General features: G+C 40.7%; 2 protein-coding genes across 4 annotated transcripts in view; one reads left to right on the top strand and one right to left on the bottom strand.

The window, feature by feature from the left end:
- The window catches only part of LOC146640647 (uncharacterized), a 126,267-nt gene extending 126,062 nt beyond the window's left edge, over positions 1–205 (top strand). The window contains exon 13 of the mRNA XM_085399917.1: positions 1–205. This exon is cut by the window's left edge and continues 1,244 nt beyond it. The gene's annotated coding sequence lies outside the window, so the exon portion shown is untranslated.
- The window catches only part of LOC146640649 (uncharacterized), a 108,495-nt gene that overhangs the window by 70,372 nt on the left and 16,934 nt on the right, over positions 1–21,189 (bottom strand). For 2 of the 3 annotated variants that reach the window (XM_085399950.1, XM_085399949.1), the window contains 3 exons: positions 19,349–19,454; positions 14,472–15,740; positions 12,889–14,150 (listed from right to left, as the gene is read on the bottom strand). In XM_085399950.1, the coding sequence (XP_085256076.1) occupies positions 13,464–14,150; positions 14,472–15,740; positions 19,349–19,366 (1,974 nt within the window). In that variant the 5' untranslated portion in view covers positions 19,367–19,454 and the 3' untranslated portion in view covers positions 12,889–13,463. Of the gene's footprint in view, positions 1–12,888; positions 14,151–14,471; positions 15,741–19,348; positions 19,455–21,189 lie in introns of those variants that run through there. The other variant, XM_085399951.1, reaches the window with a different exon arrangement.

Below are 21,189 nucleotides of genomic sequence, written 5' to 3' on the forward strand. Positions count from 1 at the left end.
TCGACGCCTCATTAGAAGAATCATCTGGACATTTGTGAGGAACTCTAACCAAGAAAGCAACGTCACACAGATCCAACAGACAGTTTCCATGACTGCAAGTGTTGAGTGGAAAAATGCTACATTGCATTATTGCATCCTCTCACCACAGGAGGCGCTGTTGGCACCACTGATTGCTGATCAGCTGTTCTCTGATGATCTGATTGATACTGTGAATAACGGGACTCACTGAACTCTGTGACACAGTGAAGATTACAGAGTTTAACTTCACCCTTTAAGACTGACCACAGAACCAAGTCCGCCAGAGCTTTTGTTATATTTTTACATGCTGTGGAGCCATTTGTGGGAGCATTTCAAGTTGCTATACATCAATACAACTGTTATAGCCCTAATTTTAATAATATGTATGCATTAAGTCCATAGTAACTACATAAATTGCAAAAAAAACCTCTGCTCATCCATCTCTGTGTGTATCAGGATACATTTGGTTCATAATACACAGAAAAATCAGAGTTATTACCTGTAATAAATGTGAAAGATTCCTGCAGTGATAACCAGGCAGGACTGAAACACATCCAAGCTGTCACCACGGTAACAGCACCGCCCATCCACAGGTGAGGGGAGGAGCAAAAAGAGGGACTTTGACCATTTTATACTAAAAACACTCAACTAATGTTTCTAATATGAAACAAATAAGCCCACATTAATGTGAGCGTTTATTAAATAATAATAATGATGATTTCCTCCTGATCTCATTTCCACAGCAGAGAAAACTGTGGTGTATATTGAGGTGGAGGGTGTGGTCTGTGGCTCAGGTGTAGAGTGAGGGTGGGGTGCACCACAGCAGCATGCTGGGACTGCTGAGGGTGGAGGAGGGAGTGATGATGACATCAGAGCTGCAGCACAGAGACCAGTGAACACACAGTCTGTTCATCTTTGCATAGATACAATATACAGCACAATATTGAATGACAGACACGCTGTGGGAGCTTCCACAGATACACTGACGTCAGCATCCAGAGTCCTCCTGCTGCTCCCCCCTCAGAGCCCCGTGATCAGCACCAACACATTCAGTTAGATGACAGAGTCCAGCTGCAGCTAGAATCAGCTCCCCTCTGTGAACAACAGCACAGCGTCAGTGTTTCACACTCAGTGAAAGGAGGAAACAGCAGAAGAACACCATGTGTGCTACGTTTCCCAGGACACACTACAAACTGCACAAATACAGAGCAGCACGTGGAAGGACCTGGAGCTGCATTTACAGAGCTGCAGACAGCGTGATGTCCTGTATGGACAGGTGGAAGGAACCAAGTCCTCAGCTGGAACACCCGTGTTTGTCCACAGACAGGAAACACAGCAGGAAACTTCCTCACAGAAGTGCAGCTCATGGATAACACACTTCCTGTCAGTCAGAATGAGGCTGCAGCCAAACACAGAAAGGTGTTTTTGTCCAGATGAGCCCAGAGAAGAAACACGAGTGTTCACAGACATCAGAAGCTCAGAGAGGTGAAACATGAGGTTGGAGTCCTCGTCAGCATCCAGAAGAGCTGCTGTGAAACCCTGAGTACTCATGACAGACTCTGATGGCACAAACACATCATGATTCAAACAGAAAGACAAACATGGAGCTCCTGATCCTCCTGCATGAGAACAAGCTGACATGAGCGCTGTGTCTGAGAGTGTCTCCCTGTCACAGTGACAATAACACAGCTGCTGCTCACAGTCATTAAACTGACCTGAGGTCAGCTGTGCTCCTTACATATGAACCATGTGACCTCACATCAGTGCTGTGGATGACTGTAGTCATAGAAGAGTAGAGCTGTAGCAGGTGGTGTGAGGAGGAGGTGGTGTATTCTAGTTAACGCAGTACTGAAACACTCCAGCAGAGGGCGCTGTTAAGTCCTTATTGTAACACAGTTACTGTGTGCAGTTAGACTTCATACATAATCTGCACTTATTTCCATCAGACATGCTGTCAGGAAATGATTGGTTTCTATTGATTCTACTTCCTGTTGACTCGTTTGATGACAGTGAAACAATCACAGCTGATTGTGTGATGATGTAAACTGTCACTGTTACATTCAGTGTGTGTGACATAATGTTAGTGCAGGCTGATAACAGCCTGGTTCTGTTAGAAACACATGAACGTGTCCATAGATCAGTGTGTGTTTAACATGAGAGCTTCAGCCCTGCTGATGTGTTAAATAAAGACATGCAGGAAAACTGATGAGACTCTGAAATAACTCTTTATATTTATAATGTAACTCTGCATCAAAAGAACAACAAAGGATCCCAGACAGGTTTCTGTGAACAAAGACCATTCTGATGTTTCTGTGTTTCTAACACTTTGACATTATTAGTAAACAGACTGCAGTGAGCAGCATTTATAAAGAGCTTCTATATAAAGATATGACAGCTGTTTGACAAGTTTATCACTCTGTGTTTGGACCTGATCAGTCCAGCTGTTTACTTGAAACATGTTCATTTACCTGTTCTGTTATATTCATGTTCTTGTCTCTGTTGAAAACACATTTTAATGTCCCTCAGATTTTTCTCCCAGATGAATAAATATAAAAATGACACAAACTGACTGCAGCTACTTTTTGTCCTTTCTGTCAAAAACCTTCATGTGACTCATGAGAGACACGTTTCAGCTGTTTGTGACAGATCAGAGGCCAACAAGTCATTTATAACACTTTCCATCATTGTTTAAAGTTCTCAGTGTTGCTGCGTATAGGATCTCCCAGCATCATCACTGTGCTGTCCAATCATTGTGTGCGAGGTTACCCTTATAGTGCGATGTGTGTTTGCACAAAGAGAAGCATGTGTGTCAAATATAAATAAGCACAGAACAGAAACAGCTGCTCGTTTCTTCTGTTTAGAGTCAAGTTAGTGTTTTGTGTCTTTGTTTGAGGCCTGATGTCGAGCAGAGGTGTGTGTAACTGCACTGCTCTGTTATATGTGTGAAGTGTGTGCTTCTCTTCAGCATCATCTTTGTCACTGCTGATTCCTTTGTGTCATCATGTGTTGAGAAGAGAGAACAGTTATAACGGAGGAGCAAAAGGAAGCCCTGAAATCTGCATCAACAAGGAAGTGTTGGCTCACCAGTGATCCCAGCAGAGCCACTGGTTTGGCTCCAGTTGTTCTAGATTCAATGATGTTGTTGCTACAGATACATGTCAGCATCTTTATTGAATTTAATATGAAGCAGAAATGGTGTCATTAGGAGAAGAAGAGGAGAACAAGTCCGGCGAGGAGGCAGCAGCTCTTAAAGATGAAACAGCAGCTCAGCCCTGAGCTCAGAGAGCTGCACATGAAAAAGCTCCTCAAGCAGATCCTGTCAGAGGTTTGTCATCAACAGGAGGAACTGTTCACATCATAGGATGAAGATGCTGTCAGCTGGATGAAGAAGGTTATTTAATGCAAACGTTCACACTGAAGTCAAATTGTTGTCGTGTTGAACAGATTCATGTACTGATCGTCTCCAGAATGTTAGAAGAGCTTCAATGAATCATTAGAAACAACTTACAGCTGCACAGCTGTGTCAAACACATCTGTGTGTCATTGTGGGATTGTTGTGTTTCTACATGTGACACACGTCTAAAACATGCACACAATCTGAACACAAACAGGGACTCATGTGTTCCCACAGCCAGATGCTGAGAGCCATTTCCTTGTAGTCCTGTGTCTACATACATGAACCATTAGATGTTATTGGAATGATTGTCAGCTCTGATAGTTTCATGTGTGTTTAGCTGGACGCTGTTTGATCCTCGACATGTTTAAAGGTGTCCAGTCCTGAGACACTGGGGCTGGAAACAGCTGTGATGTCATTGGACTGTCACACAGACAGAAGTGCATGAAGTGAGCAGCCGAGGAGCCGCTGATGTTTTGGATTCAACAGCATTTGAAAGGTCGACACAGACACATTTGCACACAGAAAGCTGAATCTGTCATATGCCACAGTGAACTCACTGTTCAGTGTTTTTCAGGAAGCTTCTTAACTGCCTCTGCTGCCAAACAAGCAGCTGATGTCCTTGAGAAGAAGCTGAAGAAGTCTTCAACAACAAATACAGGAAGTGGACTTTCAAATACTAGATTCACTTTAGACTCACAGAGAAATGACTCAACCAGCTGTGTTTGACTATATGAAAGGTCAGTGTGTGTCTGCACACAGACTGTTGTGTTGGACTGTTATTCAGTTGTCTGCTGAATGTTTTCAAATGTCTGCATCTCAGCTGTGATGAGGCTGGGGGTCATGGGAGGCCACCGTAGCAGCCTCTTCAACATCATGACATCATCATAAATGCTGCTGGACTGTCTGATGGGCTGACGGTGAAAAAGCCGTCGGGAAGGAAACAGAAGACATTTCAGAGGCTGCAGCAGATTTCTTTGATTCGGGGCCTTTTTCAGCTTTATTGGACAGAGCAGTGAAGATAAGTGACAGCAAAGCAGAGAGAAAGGGGGCGTGGCCCGGGTCAAAGCCAGGCCAGCTGCTCTCCACCTCGTGGTCACCTGCTCATCCTAGTGAGCTCCACCAGCAGCCCTTTCACACACTTTACACTGTCAAACACTGTGTGTGGACCTCAGCTAACAACAGGCTGCATTTAAGTCTGGACTACATGCTTTTATATTGTTTTTATTCCATCAGCAGCTCAACATCATGAGCAGCTTTGACATAAAGACATCAAACTCAAGCTGACTTTAAACTACTTTTAATACAGGGGCTCAAAAACAACAACATCTTTATTATATATCAGGACACAAAGTCATTTCATCTCAAAGGGAAACAGCTTTATTTGGAATAACCAGCACTATCAACTGGTTTGGGATCTCCACCAGTTTCATGTCTTTGCAGCTTCTCCAACAAAGTTCCTGTAAAATCAGCATGTTTGTCTTTATTGGTTTGATAGTGATTGATTATTCAGTCCCAATCTGCTGTCATCTAAAGAACAAAATGATGTTTCTATGAGTCACAAAGCTCCAGATGTTGTCGGCTTCACAAAGAAAACAAAGAACTTAAACACAAAGTGTTTGGAGCCAAAATGTTCCCAAGCTGCTCTTTTTGAAATGGCAGAGGTACAGTGGTGTCTAACAGCACACTGTGGAAGGCAAACATGTTATTGTTGGATGAAACTTCATGAATCCTTTGTAGATTTGAGCTGTTGGAGCCTTTCTTTTCTCTTCAGGTGTACAGATGCTGAGGAGGCAGGTGAAGCAGGTGGAGCTGTTGTGATGCTGGCAGAGGGTGTGTCTTAGTAACTCTGTGAGGCAGAACTGGATCCAACATTGTGGATGTGTTGATGTTGGAGCCATTAAGAGTCTCTGGCCACACTGTAGGATTTCCCTTTGATCCACTGTGGGGGCATTTTGGAGTCTGTCAGTGAAACTCTTCATGTTTGTGTTTGACTCCAGTTTATAGAAACAGAGAAATGTGTCATGCTTTTGTTCGGCCTCCACAAATACACACATTTGTTCATTGGTTGGACTTTTTGGAAGGAGACACATTGAAAACCATGTTAATAAGATCTTGTTGTTTCCTGTGGATCCGACACAGAGAGTGGACTTCAGACAGAAAGCGTGGAAGAGATTTTAGAGGCCGTGTGTGGCAACAGGAAGTTTCTGTGTGTTTGCTGATCTTACATGTGGGAAACAACACGTGATGTTTGTGAAGTTCTACAATGATCATTGTTCTCACAGCATTTTGAGTGGGAACAGTTCAAACTGGGAGTAGTGGGAGTTATTTACTGATTGAAACAAGCTGAATGTTTCTGTGACGATGAAGATCAGCAGCTCAGCTGATCAATGAACTGACATCTATCAGTCGTTTCATGAGATGAAGTCATCAGCAGACATTTGTTCTGACTGTGTGATGAATGTCAGAACGTCAGGGCTCTGCTTTACTCACTGCTTGATGATCATTGGCTCATTGTTGAATCCAGGGCCCAGTCTGACCTCTGACCTTTGCTGCAGGTCTTCTGTGTTATCTCCACTTTCATGTCTGATCTTCTGCTGTATCGTCCAAAATAAACATCTGGATCATTTCCAACACTTCAGCAGATCTTTAGTTTGGGCAGTGCAGCACAGAATAACACATATTGTACTATACTGCCCACTTCCTGATCTTATTGGATCTGTGTGTGAGGTTGGTGAAGGAAACACATGTTTACTGAGTGAGTCGCTGCCATTAGGAACTAGTTTTTATATCACAGCCTGGAAATCACACAGGACCATTTCTGCAAGTGAAAAGTCGTCATTGGAGGAAAATCATTGTGTAGTTTGTGCAACTGAAGAATTGTCCCAACTACATGTGCCGCTGACCTTTGCTTTAGGTGCACAGAGGAGTCTGTGGAAACATCCAGAACTGAGGCAGTGCTACAGATGCTTCAAATAAAGTGGTGTATTATCCATGTTTTCTATGGATCACATCCAGTATCCTGATCTAACGAGCCCCCTTCTTGTGGATTTTAGAGCCTCCGACTTTTGCTGCGTCTCATTTCAAGCACAAGAGCAAGAAGTGGATGAAGAAATGGGGCGAGTGGGGTCAGTGTGGTGCATGTCAGCTGTGCTCACACATGCTTTCACAAAGAACATGTGTGTTCATTGGCAGCATCAAGGTGCACTTTAGTCTTCATAATAATAAAGTATTCTGACTTTATTCTTCTGAATCCTCACAGTCATGTTGCAGCTCTGCTTTGCTTTAAGAAAATGTTCTACCAGGATGTTACTTTCCTAAACGTGTTCTCCAAATGTTCCAAAGACTTTGTTCTAAGTAGTTCTACATGATGAAACATCCACACTAAGTTTAAGAAGGACACACAAACACCATCTGTCCTTTCATCATGTGTACAAACGTGTTCAGATGTCAAATGTACCGTGAATGGATGCAAATGTGGATCGTTCCAATAAAATGAGACAGTTTTGTAAGTCGATCCCAGTTTGAAGTTCATTAAAACCTATAAGAACATGTTATTCAAACCAATTTTATCCAACAGGAAGAAGCATCAGGGGAACAGGAAACATTCAAACATGTTTACTGTAAGAACTGCACAAAGGAAGAAAACACAATCCTACACACGAGCACTTTAAAATGGACATTTAGCTTTTCAAACATCAGGGAGCTGCAATAACAACACTGAGCCCATTCTGATCAGACTGAAAGATTTATAGAGATTTATCCATGTGCTGGAAAAGGATTTGATATCAACATAGATGCAGATTAGCAGGAGCATTTTCTTCATATTGATTTAGAGTTCAGTACCAGGAATATGTAGAATTAACATCTGTGTGCATGACGAGTGATGAAAATTCAAAGTCAGGCTTTCAAAGGATGTCAGAATTGGTGTCTCTATCTGTGACTGTCCCAGAGGAACCTGCCTGAGGGATTATTACAGATCTGTCTATATAGAAAGACTTGCATTGATTCACAGTGTACAATTCTTTCTAATCTATTAACATCTTCCTCCAAATCCTGTTTCTGCTGTTTAATGACATATGTCTGAATACAGACAGTGGAAAAATGTCAGTTTTAGTTTTACTGGATCTCAGTGCAGCATTTGATACAGTTGACCACAACATATTACTCAAACGACTGGAGAACTGGACAGGTCTTTCAGGAACTGTACTAAACTGGTTCAAAACATACTTAGAAAACAGGAAATACTTTGTATCAATAGGTAACTTCACATCTGAGCAGACAAGTATCACATGTGGAGTTCCCCAAGGTTCCATCTGGGGACCCTTTCTGTTTAACATTTACATGCTCCCACTGGCACAGATTATAAAGAACAACAAAATAAACTGTCATAGCTATGCAGATGACACACAAATATATATCACAATGTCATCAGGAGACCAAGGCCCCGTACAATTTTCTCCAGCTAAACAAAAACAAAACTGAGGTAATAGTCTTTGCGCCAAAGAAAAACGATTACAGGTCACCAGAGAACTTCAATCTATACATCTAAAAACCACAAACCAGGCGAGAAATTTGGGTGTAGTGATGGATGCAGACCTAAACTTAGAAAAACACATTAAGACAATAACAAAGTCAGCTTACTATCGCCTCAAGAATATTTCAAGGATAAAAGATCTGATGTCTCAACAGGACCTGGAAAAACTAGTCCATGCATTCATCTTTAGTAGGCTTGACTACTGTAACAGCATCTTTACAGGTCTACCTAAAACATCAGTCAGACAAGTACAGCTCATTCAGAACTCTGCTGCTCGAGTCCTCACTAAGACCAAAAAAGTGGACCACATCAGTCCAGCTCTGAGGTCCTTACACTGGCTGCCTGTCCGTCAGAGGATAGACTTTAAAGTTCTGATGCTGGTCTATAAAGCTCTGAATGGTTTAGGACCAAAATACATCAGTGACCTCCTGACCCAGTATGAACCTTCCAGATCCCTCAGGTCATCTGAATCCGGTCTTTTATCAGTTCCCAGAGTCAGAACCAGACACGGAGAAGCTGCATTCAGCTTTTATGCTACTTATATCTGGAACAAACTCCCAGAAAGCCTCAGATCAGCTGAAACACTCAGTTTATTTAAATCCAGGTTGAAGACTCACCTGTTCTCAGCTGCATTTGAATAAAGCACCAAATCCACACTTTTAAGCTTAAATTTCAAAACTTACATTTAACTACTGATTTTATCTACTGTTCTGATCTGTTTTGATTTTATATACTGTTTTGTTTGTTTGTTTGTTAATTAGTTAGTTAGTTTGTTTGCTTGTTTTAATCAATTTTAAATCATGCTTTTTATTTGTTTTTGTTTCTAATGTCTCTGTAAAGCACTTTGAATCACCTTGTTGTTGAATTGTGCTATACAAATAAACTTGCCTTGCCTTGCCATCAGAAGGGCTCAAACCTCCTGCTGTTTCTACTGGACCATAAATTCTACTTTATGATCATCTTCAAAAATAAAAACGCGAGTTTATTTGTGAACTCTGTGAAATGTGTCTGATGTTTAGTTTGAACCAATCCTGTGTCAGCCGCAGCCACATCATTGCCACACATACAAATGGGTGCGTTCCTGTTTAGACCTGCTGGCTGTCAATGGGCTTCATTCCATTTCATTTCAGCCATTTCCGGTGGTCGGCTGTGATCTAAACTCAACATGGCTCCTGTGTTAGAAGAGCCTCTGATTTTAAACTTTGCACATTTAATAGTTTCTTTCCAACACTGTGGAGCTACCAGCCCAGTATATGTAGCCACAGTAGATGGAGTTATCAAGCTGACTGACAAACATCAGGACTCATGTGATCCCTACATGTGGACCTTTCATAGATGGATCCAAGTGCAGATTCAACTCTGCATTACATTTGACTTCAGCTGTTACACACTTTCTAGCTGTGTCACTTCCTGCTTTTTGGATCAGATAGTTTATTCATGTCCACAAATGTTTGGCTGCATGTTTGTATCATCTATATTTCCAGTCTTCATACAGCCGATATTTCATGTGAACTCCAACCTGCCAGCTGCCATCATGTTTTCAGGGTTCATTCAGTGTTGAAATGTAGGACAAACAGCAGCACATGTTCTCTAAATGTTTGCAGTCATTTTAAATGAAGCTGATACTACATGAGACATTTTCCACATTTACTGTCTTTGAACAGAGAATAATAAAGCCAGCAAACATATACAGGCTGTGCAAATACAAACTTCTGTGGTGCATTTGATGACCTGCAGAGGAGAACAAGTCGGGCTTTTCAGCCCTAACACAACCTCTTTGTTCTCAATACTACAAAACCTTCAAAGGCTGATATGCAAGTTTGCATGAATCACCAACACAGTTGTGTTTGTTTCTAGTATAATTATAAATAAGCTGATCAAATATCTGCTGACTGATTAGATCCAGTATCTGTTACAGATGAACTGGATATCACAGCGCATGTTGTTAATCCGTCATATCAAACTAAACCGTGTTGCTGGTGTAAATATCCTCCAATAAAGTCAGATGAGGGCTGCTGTTGCCAGGTAACGATGATGTCACACTGGATCTTCTGATCTTTAGCATCGTAGCGCTCGGAGTCTGATGTTGGCTCATGTGTTGTTAAACACCAACATGACGTTCTACTAGTCAAGGCCTCAGCTTCACCCACTGATGCTGATCACACAGACCCACTAATAGAACTGTTTTATCAGGGTTTGATGCAGCGTCAGCATTAATGTCACATTTAATCAGACCACATTTACATTACAAGCCCACTACAACCATATGGAACTCCAAAGTGTTCAAAATTAAATAAATAAATAAGTCATGATGAAATAAATAACTATGTGAATAAATAAGACACAGATATGTAATGTGAGAATGATATTGTGAAATAATTGAACACATTTTGAAAAAAAGCTCATTATTGTGAAATATATTGCATTCTGCTATATAAATTTACTTATTATTGTGAAATATTATTTCATGATCATTATTTTTCACAATAACAGAGATTATTCCTGAGGCATTTTATTTATTCCCAGCCATTTTTAATCCAAAATGTCCTTTTTTCAAAGTCAGTCTTTATTTCAAAATCCCGTTTTTCCCAATGGCCTATTTATTTCATTATTATTACACATTATTTGACCACGAGCAATCTTTTCTGGTTTGACGCCGTCTTTGTAGCCAGAAACCAGCTCTCTCCTCGGCTTCCTCCACTACACGCTTCCCCCACGCCAGTCTCCTCCGTCACTATAAAGGGGAGAGTCATGAGCTCCATCACCTTCACCTGTGCCGTCCAACGTCCCGCCACCAGCCTCCACTGCAGCAGGCCAGAGACCACACCCCTGCCACAATAAGTAAAAGTATATCCTTGCTGTACCCTTAATGCTAAATGTGCTAAATTAACCGCTGCCTTTGCCCCTTTGGGATTATTCTTATGTCACTGGGATGTTGACCTTTGACCTTCACATTAGAGAGATGGGCAGACATAATTAGTGTATGAATTTTAAAGTAACAGGTAATAAAGAGAGTGCAGCAAATGTAGTCAGGTTTATTACTCTGTATCACACATGAGTGCCCGAGGGAGGCGGGGCTGACTGGGGAGACACAGGAAACAGAGAGACAGGGCTGACTCGACATGAAACGATGAAACGTGGGACACGGGAACAGAAACTAAACACAGGCTGAAATGAACACTGAGGGAGGGAGAACTAAGATTACTGAGAGCCTGATAAATAAGAAGAACAAAAACCAAGAAAAACAAGAGTCAAAGAAAAGCAAAAACACAAAGCATTGGGCCAGGACCCACTGCTGTGACATTTATATGTGATAAAAACATTAAAAACTGCTCAGATGTTGAAATCTTTCTACGTATACTTTAGGTTCAGCTCTCCAGCCTGGCATTTGGTTAAGCATGATTCAAACATTTGATTTTGTTTAACTGGTTTTAATTATAGTTACTTTTTGTGAACATTTGTTGCAGCATTTAAAAATACATCATTTATTTTCAAACTTTTATTTGATGTAGAGCATCATATTTGACCAACGTAAATGTTTTAATTTCATATAAAATAACTGAAACAGTGAACTAAATATCTAAAATCTTTCCTTCCTTAAAAGTTATAATCCTACTTAAGTTATAGTGCAAACGCTTAAGCAACAAATATACTTGATGCTAATTAATTAATATTTCCCTTTGATGTTGCAACTATGCGGTCACTTCTGTCTTTAAACAAAATAATATTTTCCAGTTACAGAAATCATAAAGTCCAAACTAAAGTGCTACTGTTGCTATATGCATTTTATATAAATCATGGATGATGGTCCTGACATGAAGGAAGAGAAAGTTACAGGTTGCATCCTTTGACTTTGTCTCCGTGCCTTTGGGCGATTTTCAGAAGGACAGATGTTTCTGTTCAATTCTTAAATCAATTTTTTCAAACACAAACACTATTTTAAAGCTTCTAGAGAGTAAAATATTAATGATAATTATAATAACAATAATAAAAACAAAAGCTCTCAGATCCATCAAACCAAGCAGCAGAAAGAACAATAACTGAAGAGAAAACTTTAACCTTGTAGACTTCATTATGTTCCAGCTGCTCTACAGACGCTGTGACCTCGAACTTAAGCAGGTCGTAAAGTATGTGCAGCTCAATAACTTCATAATCAGACCCTGTGGTATTTAGGCAGCAGAACAACTAAGAATAACAACTACAAATAATGTTTTTAGGTTTCTGTTGTACTGCAAGGTTCTGTACAGGAGAACCAAACCAAGAGCAAACATTACATCTCATTTACACCTGAGCACGAAGAGCCATCAACATTTAGCAAATTGAATCATCTTTGTTTAGATGCAAGAAGAATCATATAGAAATGAAAAAGTAGAAATAGAAATCCAGAGCAAAGATATCCTCTAATTCAGCGTAGCACATGTGCAGCTGCTGCGATTCACGTAAGCATTCGGCTCGTCGCTGTTGCAGATTTTTCTCTCGCTGTTCTGGCTCACAGCGCTGCAAACACAAAAATAAATATCCCCAAAGGTGTGAAAGGGAGCTAATTAGTAAGAGTATTGTTACTCTCCGCAGGAGTAGTCCAGCAGTAGAAATCAGTCCAATAACAAGGTGTGTAACATCTAGCAGGGTGACAGAAAAACCCAGGGTAACTTCTAAGGACCTCAACGTCTCTCTCACATTGTGTTTTTAAACATGCTTCCATTTGTCACTTCAGTCTTTACTCTGAAATACAGGAAGAGAAATCATGGCTGAAACTATTTCTCATGAAACCAGGGGTGTGGTCCAACAGTCAGTTTGGTGAGGAAGGTTCCTAACTGAGAGAAGTGACCCAGAAGTATCTGTGTAGCAGCCACAATGAATCCAGATCATGAGCTTTATTAACTGATCAAAGTCTCTTCTTTCATCTTCTGTATCATTCAGTTTGCATTGGTAATGCCCATTATTGTAATGCTTTTTTAAGACCAGCAAAACTTTATTTCACTTTGGGTTAGCTGGGATAAGTGATGGATGGAGGGAATTTTACTTCAGCCACAGAAATCCTAAACAGGAAGGAGGAGCAGAGTTACAGTGGATCAGTATCCAGCAGGGAAACAAGGTTTATTTCAATTTCTTGGCCATGAGTGAGATTTACTGAGTGGGCAAATTAGGGAGACGACACCATCAGATCCCGAGCCCTCCATGTGTTAATCAAGAGACGGCTGCTGTGCTACATCCATAAATAATGAATAAATTAGGAGCTAAAGCTGAAAGGACAGTTTATTTGTACCATCAGTGAAGATATTTTACATTTGAATTTTTTATTTAACATTTGCAAGATTCAATAACATAAAGAACCTGAACAAGAAAACATTTATGTGCATCAAAATACATTAAAACAAAAACTTTATAATAGGAAACAGAGTTTTCAACCAACTGATGAAAAGAAAGCTAACCACTTGACATGAACACTACAGTAGGACAGTTTTGAAAGCTTAAAATGGAACTAGGGGAAGAGTTTGATTCACAGCTGCCTCATCAGATTTTTACAGGAGATTCTATCTGAACTCTGTGGAGCCTGATCTCAAGCTTTTTGAGTCTGACACAGAAACCAGAGGATCTTTCTGTGTCTTCAGATTCACTGTGATCCAGTGATGGGAGTGATTTCAGCCCTGAGTGATCGCGCTGATGTTTGCACAGAGCAGACAATGAGGTGAATGTTTGGGCACATTGGTAACAGTGAAACAGTTTATTAGTAACGTGGGATCGTTTGTGTGCAGAGTATGAACTGAGATTCCTGAAGCTCTTGTCACACTGCTCACAGCTGTAGTTTCCTTCCATGTGTGTACGTTCATGAATGTTACGACTACCTGACCGTGAGAAGCTTCTCTCACAGTGTCTGCACTTGTGTGGTTTCTCTCCTGTGTGGACTCGTTTGTGTGATTTAAGCTGACCTGCAGTGGTGAAGGATGACCCACACTGATCACAGAGGTGCTTTTTAACCCCACTGTGAATCAGTTCATGTTGTTTTAAATCACTTGATGTGGTGAAGCTTCTCCCACATTCTTTGCAGTATTTCAGTTTGTCTCCAGTGTGTCTACGTTGATGTAGTTTTAGGGTCTTTTGCTGACTGAAAGTTTTTCCACAGAGGTCACAATGAAAGTCTTTCCCACCACCACAGTGATGACAGGGTTGAGAACTGGATCCATCTGTGTCGCTCTGCTTCTAAACAAAGACACAAAGTGTAAGTCAGTCCTTCAACATTTGTATCCTGAACGTCGCCTGAAATAAAGAGCATCTCTGCAGACGTCCAACTACATTTGACTGTTTCAGTTAACACACTCAGTTTACTGGGCTGCAATAACTACAATACTACCACCATAATACTACAGTAATACTAAAATCATAACTGAAAGGAAAATCTGAATAATCACTCAGAGCTGCTTTTCCATGCAGTAGAATTGCTAACATGCTAACACAGTTTAATGAGCAGAGTTGTTCCAAACAGTCAGGCTAAAATGACAAGATAACAATATAAATACATACCTCACAGTAGCTGCACTTGTAGAGTCTCTTTCTGGTGTGGATCTGTTGGTGTCGTCTCAGGTGATGTGGAGTTTTAAAAGTCTTCTCACACAGGTCACATTGATAAGGTCTCTCCTCAGTGTGGGTAAACATGTGTCGTTGTAAGTGTGCGTCTGTTGTAAAGTATTTGCCACACTGTTCACAGCAGTACACATCATGTCTGGTGTGAATGCGTAGGTGTGTATTTCGGTACCCTCTCTGGCTGAAGGTTTTTCCACAGATGTCACAGCTGTATGCCTTAATTCCAGAGTGGGTAACTAGATGACTCTGTAAGTGGCTACTTTGAGTAAAAGCTCTGCCACACTGATCACAGCTGTACGCTTTAACTCCACTGTGGATGAGTTGGTGTTCTTTTAGGGAACGCTTGAAGGAAAAAGACTTTCCACACAAGTCACAGCTGAACGGTCTCTCTCCAGTGTGGATGACCTGATGCTGTTTTAGTGAAGCCGTCACAGTAAAACCCTTCCCACAGTCGTCACAGCTGTATGGCTTAATTCCAGAGTGGGTAACTAGATGCTTCTGTAAGTGGCTACTGCGAGTAAAAGCTCTGCCACACTGATCACAGCTGTACGCTTTAACTCCACTGTGGACGAGTTGGTGTTCTTTTAGGTGACCCTTCAAGGAAAAAGACTTTCCACACTCGTCACAGCTGAACGGTCTCTCTCCAGTGTGGATGACCTGATGCCGTTTTAGTTTAGCCCTCACAGTAAAACCCTTCCCACACTCGTCACAGCTGTATGGCTTAATTTCAGAGTGGGTAACTAGATGACTCTGTAAGCTTCTACTGCGAGTAAAAGCTCTGCCACACTGATCACAGCTGTACGCTTTAACTCCACTGTGGATGAGTTGGTGTTCTTTTAGGTGACCCTTCAAGGAAAAAGACTTTCCACACTCGTCACAGCTGTATGCCTTAATTCCAGAGTGGGTAACTAGATGCCTCTGTAAGTGGCTACTGTGAGTAAAAGCTCTGCCACACTGATCACAGCTGTACGCTTTAACTCCACTGTGGATGAGTTGGTGTGTTTTTAGGTAACCCTTCCTGGAAAAAGACTTTCCACACAAGTCACAGCTGAACGGTCTCTCTCCAGTGTGGATGACCTGATGCCGTTTTAGTGAAGCCCTCACAGTAAAACCCTTCCCACACTCGTCACAGGTGTGTTTTTTCTCTCCCTTTCTTCTGTGAGGTTTGTCGGCCTCCTGAGAGCGCTGACTTCTGGCTCCATGTTGGTCCTGCAGTGACAGAGATACAAACAGAGGCAGTGAGTGAAATGCAGTCGTGGAACAAACTCAACCTTCAAACTCCATTAACACTAGTTTTAAACCTGAAGGTGGAGCGTGGCACCAAACACCTTAAAGGTCTCTTATCCCCACCTGCTGGTAGTTCTAACACATTACATCCAACCTGCTGTTAAAGATAATTCATGACTGTTCAAACACTAAAATCATGCACACACACACACACACACACACACACACACACACACATTATTTTATAATTTAGATTATTTTGTTGTTTCCTATTACATATTTCTATAATTTGTATAGATTTATACAGAATTATTCAGTGATAATAAATCCTATGTTTGTTTATTCTAAAGGAACCCCGTTAGCTTCCACAACAGATGTTGCTCGTCTTCCGTCAAATACTCACATAAAATATTACACAATAAAGTGGATTCAAGATATCCACATAATTTCACTCTTACATCCACAGTGAGGTTTCACAATTGTTCAAATATAAGCAATCAATAATAATAATAATAATATCAATAACATTGAGGAACATTACACAAATTTCAAAAACAAATCATGTCTTACAATATTTACAACAACTAAAAGCTCTGTAAATCGGCTTTTAAGTGTTCATTGAAGTTTTGAATAATTCTCTAATTTTTTAAGGCAACTTATTCCACTTAAAAGTTGCTCTAAATGTAACAGTTTTACAAAACGTTACTTTTAACTCGAGCATTTACTAAATTGCAGCTTGTTGAAAACTGTGTAATATGATGATGTATTTCATCTGGATACTGCAGCTGAGCAGAATAAATGTGGTGTGTTTAACAGAATTGCTTTCTTTAGAACTACAAGTAAGCCATAGAATATTTTAGCCTGTACAGGAAGCCAAGAAAGGTTATTATGCATTTTATCAATATTAGTAAAGTATGAACATCTTCACACTAATCTGGACGCCTTATTCTGGACTAACTGAAGTCTGTTAAGATCTGTCTTATTAGCTGCTGACCAAATGATTGAACAATACTCCAGATGAGACATTACTAGTGCATTAATGACATCTTTCATAATGAAGAAGTGATACACAAAGAGCATTTCATAGCCATAGCTATGCCTTGTCGGCAGAGTCATGTGACATTAGTGATGTTTGTACTTTCAGCGTTAACTTGGTTTTAAAGCCTTTAAAATATACGCCGTTCAATAGTCGACCTTAATCTGACAGAGAATGTGATGATTTTGTGGATAATTAAAGTCAGTCATATATCCACAAACACAACAAGCTGAAAGTCAGTGATGCTGCTCGGTTTGCAGTCCTGAACATCACGGCACAAGCAGGATCCACTGCACTGTTAATGTTAGCTGTGTTATATTGCTGCCTCTGTTCGGTGGTGTCGAGCCAAACGCACTTTAACGTGTGTTTGAACAAGCTGACGGTTCACTCGTTAAGCTGAAAGAAAGATGCTTTAATCACAGCAGTCACACATGTGTCCACTGCACCATCTGGAACTCTTCTTGTTTACACTCGTAATAACACAAACACTAAATCCTGCTTCTCTGTGCTGTTGTGTAGCAGTGTGTACACCTGAGACTGTCACCTGTCTGTCTGTCCTGCACTCTCTCTCTGTTTCTTTCTCTCTGATTGTGGAATAAAAGTATGAACATGTGTTTATAAGTTACACTTGTGTTTGAATCCTGCAGCTTATCACACATTTGATTTCCATGTGTGACGACTGCAAGTGTCCAGAGTGAGGACAGACTGAGGGAGCCACTGCTGCACATCATCTGTGAGGCTTTGCAGCCCTGATGATCCACCAGGACAAACTCAGCAGTGTGTGAGGAAGAGGAGGAGGAAGAGCCAGCAGCAGCTGACAGATGGAGAGAATAGACAGACTGTTCCCTGTTTGTGAAGGACTGCTAGGAAAGTTTAACATAACTGTCTGTGCTGAATCAGTCTTATTAGGTAATGTTCAAATAATGTGATCATCCCAGTGTTTTCAGTGTGGGAGAAAGTACTCAGGGCCTTCAAGTTACGCACTATGAAAGGCAGCAACAAGTTTAATGTTCAGAAACCTAAAGTCTGTATCAGCAGCAGGATGGAGCTAAAAATAAATGTTGGTTTCAGTTCTATGAAGCTTTGAGTATTTTGGATCAGTAGCTGCTGTGTTTGTTGCATCATATTGCTGTAACTGTTTATATGCTTTATATATTCTGAGCTAAGTTGATCTATAGTGTTACGTCATATTCTATAAGGATGTTATATGTTTGTAGACTTTCTGCCCAGTTTGACCCATTTAGCAGAAGTCAGCCTGTTTAAGGCTCTGATATCTATTCTGTGTGACTTAAAGCAGTTATGACATGGTCTGATTTTCTCCCCCAATAAAGGAATATTTCATATATCAGTCGACTCTTCATTCTATCAGACACAGTTATCACAGCTCCTACATTTGCTTTTTACACATATATGTAAGCACTGAGCCAAATTTAGTACCAACATATTAAATGAACAATATTTGTCTCTTATATATGACACATCTGTATACACACTGTCACAGATACTTGTCTGTGAGTGAAGTGATTAATATGATAACTATAATATTGGCCATATTATATTTACATTACCACAGTGAGATGACTTTAGTCTCATGAACAACATCAGCTAATTGTTATTTACAGCTAATCTTAAACGACTGTTCAGCACAGAAATGAAGCCCAACAATCATGTTTCACAGTCCTGTGGTCTCAGCCTCAGATACTCATCAAATCACACAGAGCTCATGTAGAAACAAATGAACTAAATATGTTCTCCTTCATTTCTGTCAAACAAAGCTGTATGAAACGTTTCCAGCTGTTAGTATCATGGTTGCTAGGCAACCTGGGCAGCGCGACGGAGGCTAGACGTCCCATTTCACGAGCCTACGAGCCTCGCACTTCGGCCTTAGCGGTCTTTGAGTACGTGGCCCTTGAGGACTTTAAAGCTGCAGAACCTGAATCGGGATACAGCCATGATGATCTCCAGCCTCGTGCTCGCCAACATTCTCACCTGAGTTAAGAAGACGATCACTGAAATGGTCTCAGCAGGTCCTTTGATGACAGCAATGAAATGCAGTGGTAAGGCTTTTTGGGGATTAAGTTCGTTTTCATGGCAAAGAAGGACAATGCAGTTCATCTGATCACTCCTCATAACATTCTGGAGTGCAGGCAAAATGCTATTATAAAAACTTAAGCAGCAACTTCTCCAGGTTCCAATATTTATGCAATTCTCAAACCTTTTGGCCACGACTGTATAACCTCTTCTGAAGTTTAGTGGATATTATACATGGTTATGCTCAGGATGTGTCGGCCAGTTTCCACTGGAAACGCCTTTTGGTTAAACTGTCAGCGAGGAATTTGCATTTGCACTGTTACATTTTTATATAACTTTAATGCACATAAACAACAGCTGCTTGTTTCAGTGAAAATACATTGATGGGTTTTTAATAAAGTTGTGCAGCTGTAAAGTATTTTGTCTGGTGTCAATTCTATCGTCAGCTACATCGTTATGGCAAATGTTCAAATGTATATGGTGATAAATATCTTTGGTCATATGGTCCTGCTCTGTCTGTCACCTTCTGTGTTGAGCTCATTGTTTCCTCTGTAGTGGCTGAGCTGAGTCCAAGTAGCTGAAAATGTTCCTCTGCTGCTCCGTCAGACTCTCCTCCTCCTGCTGATCAGCTGGGACACAAAACAGATCTTTGTTAGGCTCCACACTGCACTGAAGAGTCAAAGTGTCTCATATGTTCATCTGACAAGTAAAAGAACACATTTTTGTTTCCCGAGGTGGGCAACTTGTTGGAAACAAACACAAAAGGTTTGAGCACTGATACCTGCCATTGCTGGCATTGAAAGATGCAACGCCAGCAATGTGGATTGTCAAGACTCAAACCAATCATCAAGCAAAGACAACAGGGATCATTTGTTTCTGTTTATTTAGCATTCACAGCATTTGTAGTTGCCTTCTGTGCAGGGGAAGTCCACGCACACTGTGTGGTACCGCCATCCGCAGAAGGTGCATTCAACCTCTGTAAGAGAAACGAGATTGTCTGAGACTGAAATGATATTCACTAAAGAAGTGGTGATTTGTAAAACTTCACATTTTGATCCGGGACGTACTCTGCATGAAAACAAGCGCTCACTCTTCCTACTCAACAAATGACAAGGGCGGAGCCTTATACCACGTGATACAGAAGCTGTGCCGTGTGATGCTAAAATTAGCAGGGAAAAAACAACGGAGAGCACGTCAGGGATGACGAGAAAGTGACAGGAGAAAATCCGTCCGGGTCAACCACCCAAACATCAATAACGGGAACCTTATACAGCGCTTCCCTATACACGTCGAACTCCCGCAGGCACAAAGACATCACGGAGGCTATCACTTATCACCTGACCAAAGATATGTGTAACGGTCTTTTGCATTTGATGTTTGTTGCATTTGATATTTGTTAAGCTGTATGTCTGGATTTTGTTCCTTTGCGCCCTCTGGTGGTGAACTGTGCAGGGTACAGCTTTGCTGTTTGGGTCTCCACCCAGCAACTTTTCTTTTGCTAGCGCACATGGTGTCTGCATGCTGCAACTCACAATTAGCTCCACACATGGAGAAAATATTGTTTAAAGAGTGAAAATAATTGACGAAGAAGATGGAAGATAAGGCAATAAGGCCATAAAGCTCTATTTAGCACTTCCTGGATGTCAGCTCACGAGGTTTGTGTATTTTAAATGGTTTATTTTCTGTAATTAAGGATTTTTTTGATTGATTGACACTATGTACAAGAGCGCATTTTGATGTGATGTTTTTGTTTTATTGTTTTGTCCGTGAGCAGTTCTCACGGGTTGCCAAGACCAGAATAAACCCTGTTTTATAACTACATCGTGCGTACGTCAATCCTTGAGGGTGCTACAGTGAGAACTCCGCTCTGCACGGGTAGATGAAGGACGCAGCCCCGCAGGAAATTCAGGTGCCCCGAAAATAAGTGTTGCCTCAGTTAAAGGACTCAATATAATTAACCACAAGAAAGAGAAATAAAAAGGAAAAGGACTGTAAAATTAATTAAGATAAGTTTCCTTTTATAAATAAACAAAGGACTGAAATATTTCTTCTTTTTTCTTTCCTTCTCATTGTTTACATTTCTGCTGTTTTCAATGACTGATATTCATACAGTGTTAAGTTAATGTTGTGATGAGTAACCTGTGCATCGTGCATATGGTGGGCTTCAGCAGTTGCTGTAAGAAACAGTATTACTGGCTTGGAGAAGAGATGTAATGTGAGTTAAGTATACATGTTAAGTGATGTTTAAGGAGTAATAGTAATTACTGTGCTTTAAAGTTGTAACAGTAAATGAAGATTAATATTCATTTGCTCCTCAACTAACAAATCAAATTTAAGCTGCTGCACCTTTACATTAAGGCTAAG

Source organism: Rhamphochromis longiceps, unplaced genomic scaffold (genome assembly GCF_057381845.1).
Source record: "Rhamphochromis longiceps isolate RC_006_pf unplaced genomic scaffold, R_longiceps_female_GT1.1 unmapped_scaffold_4, whole genome shotgun sequence".
In the NCBI taxonomy this organism is placed as follows: Eukaryota; Metazoa; Chordata; class Actinopteri; order Cichliformes; family Cichlidae; genus Rhamphochromis; species Rhamphochromis longiceps.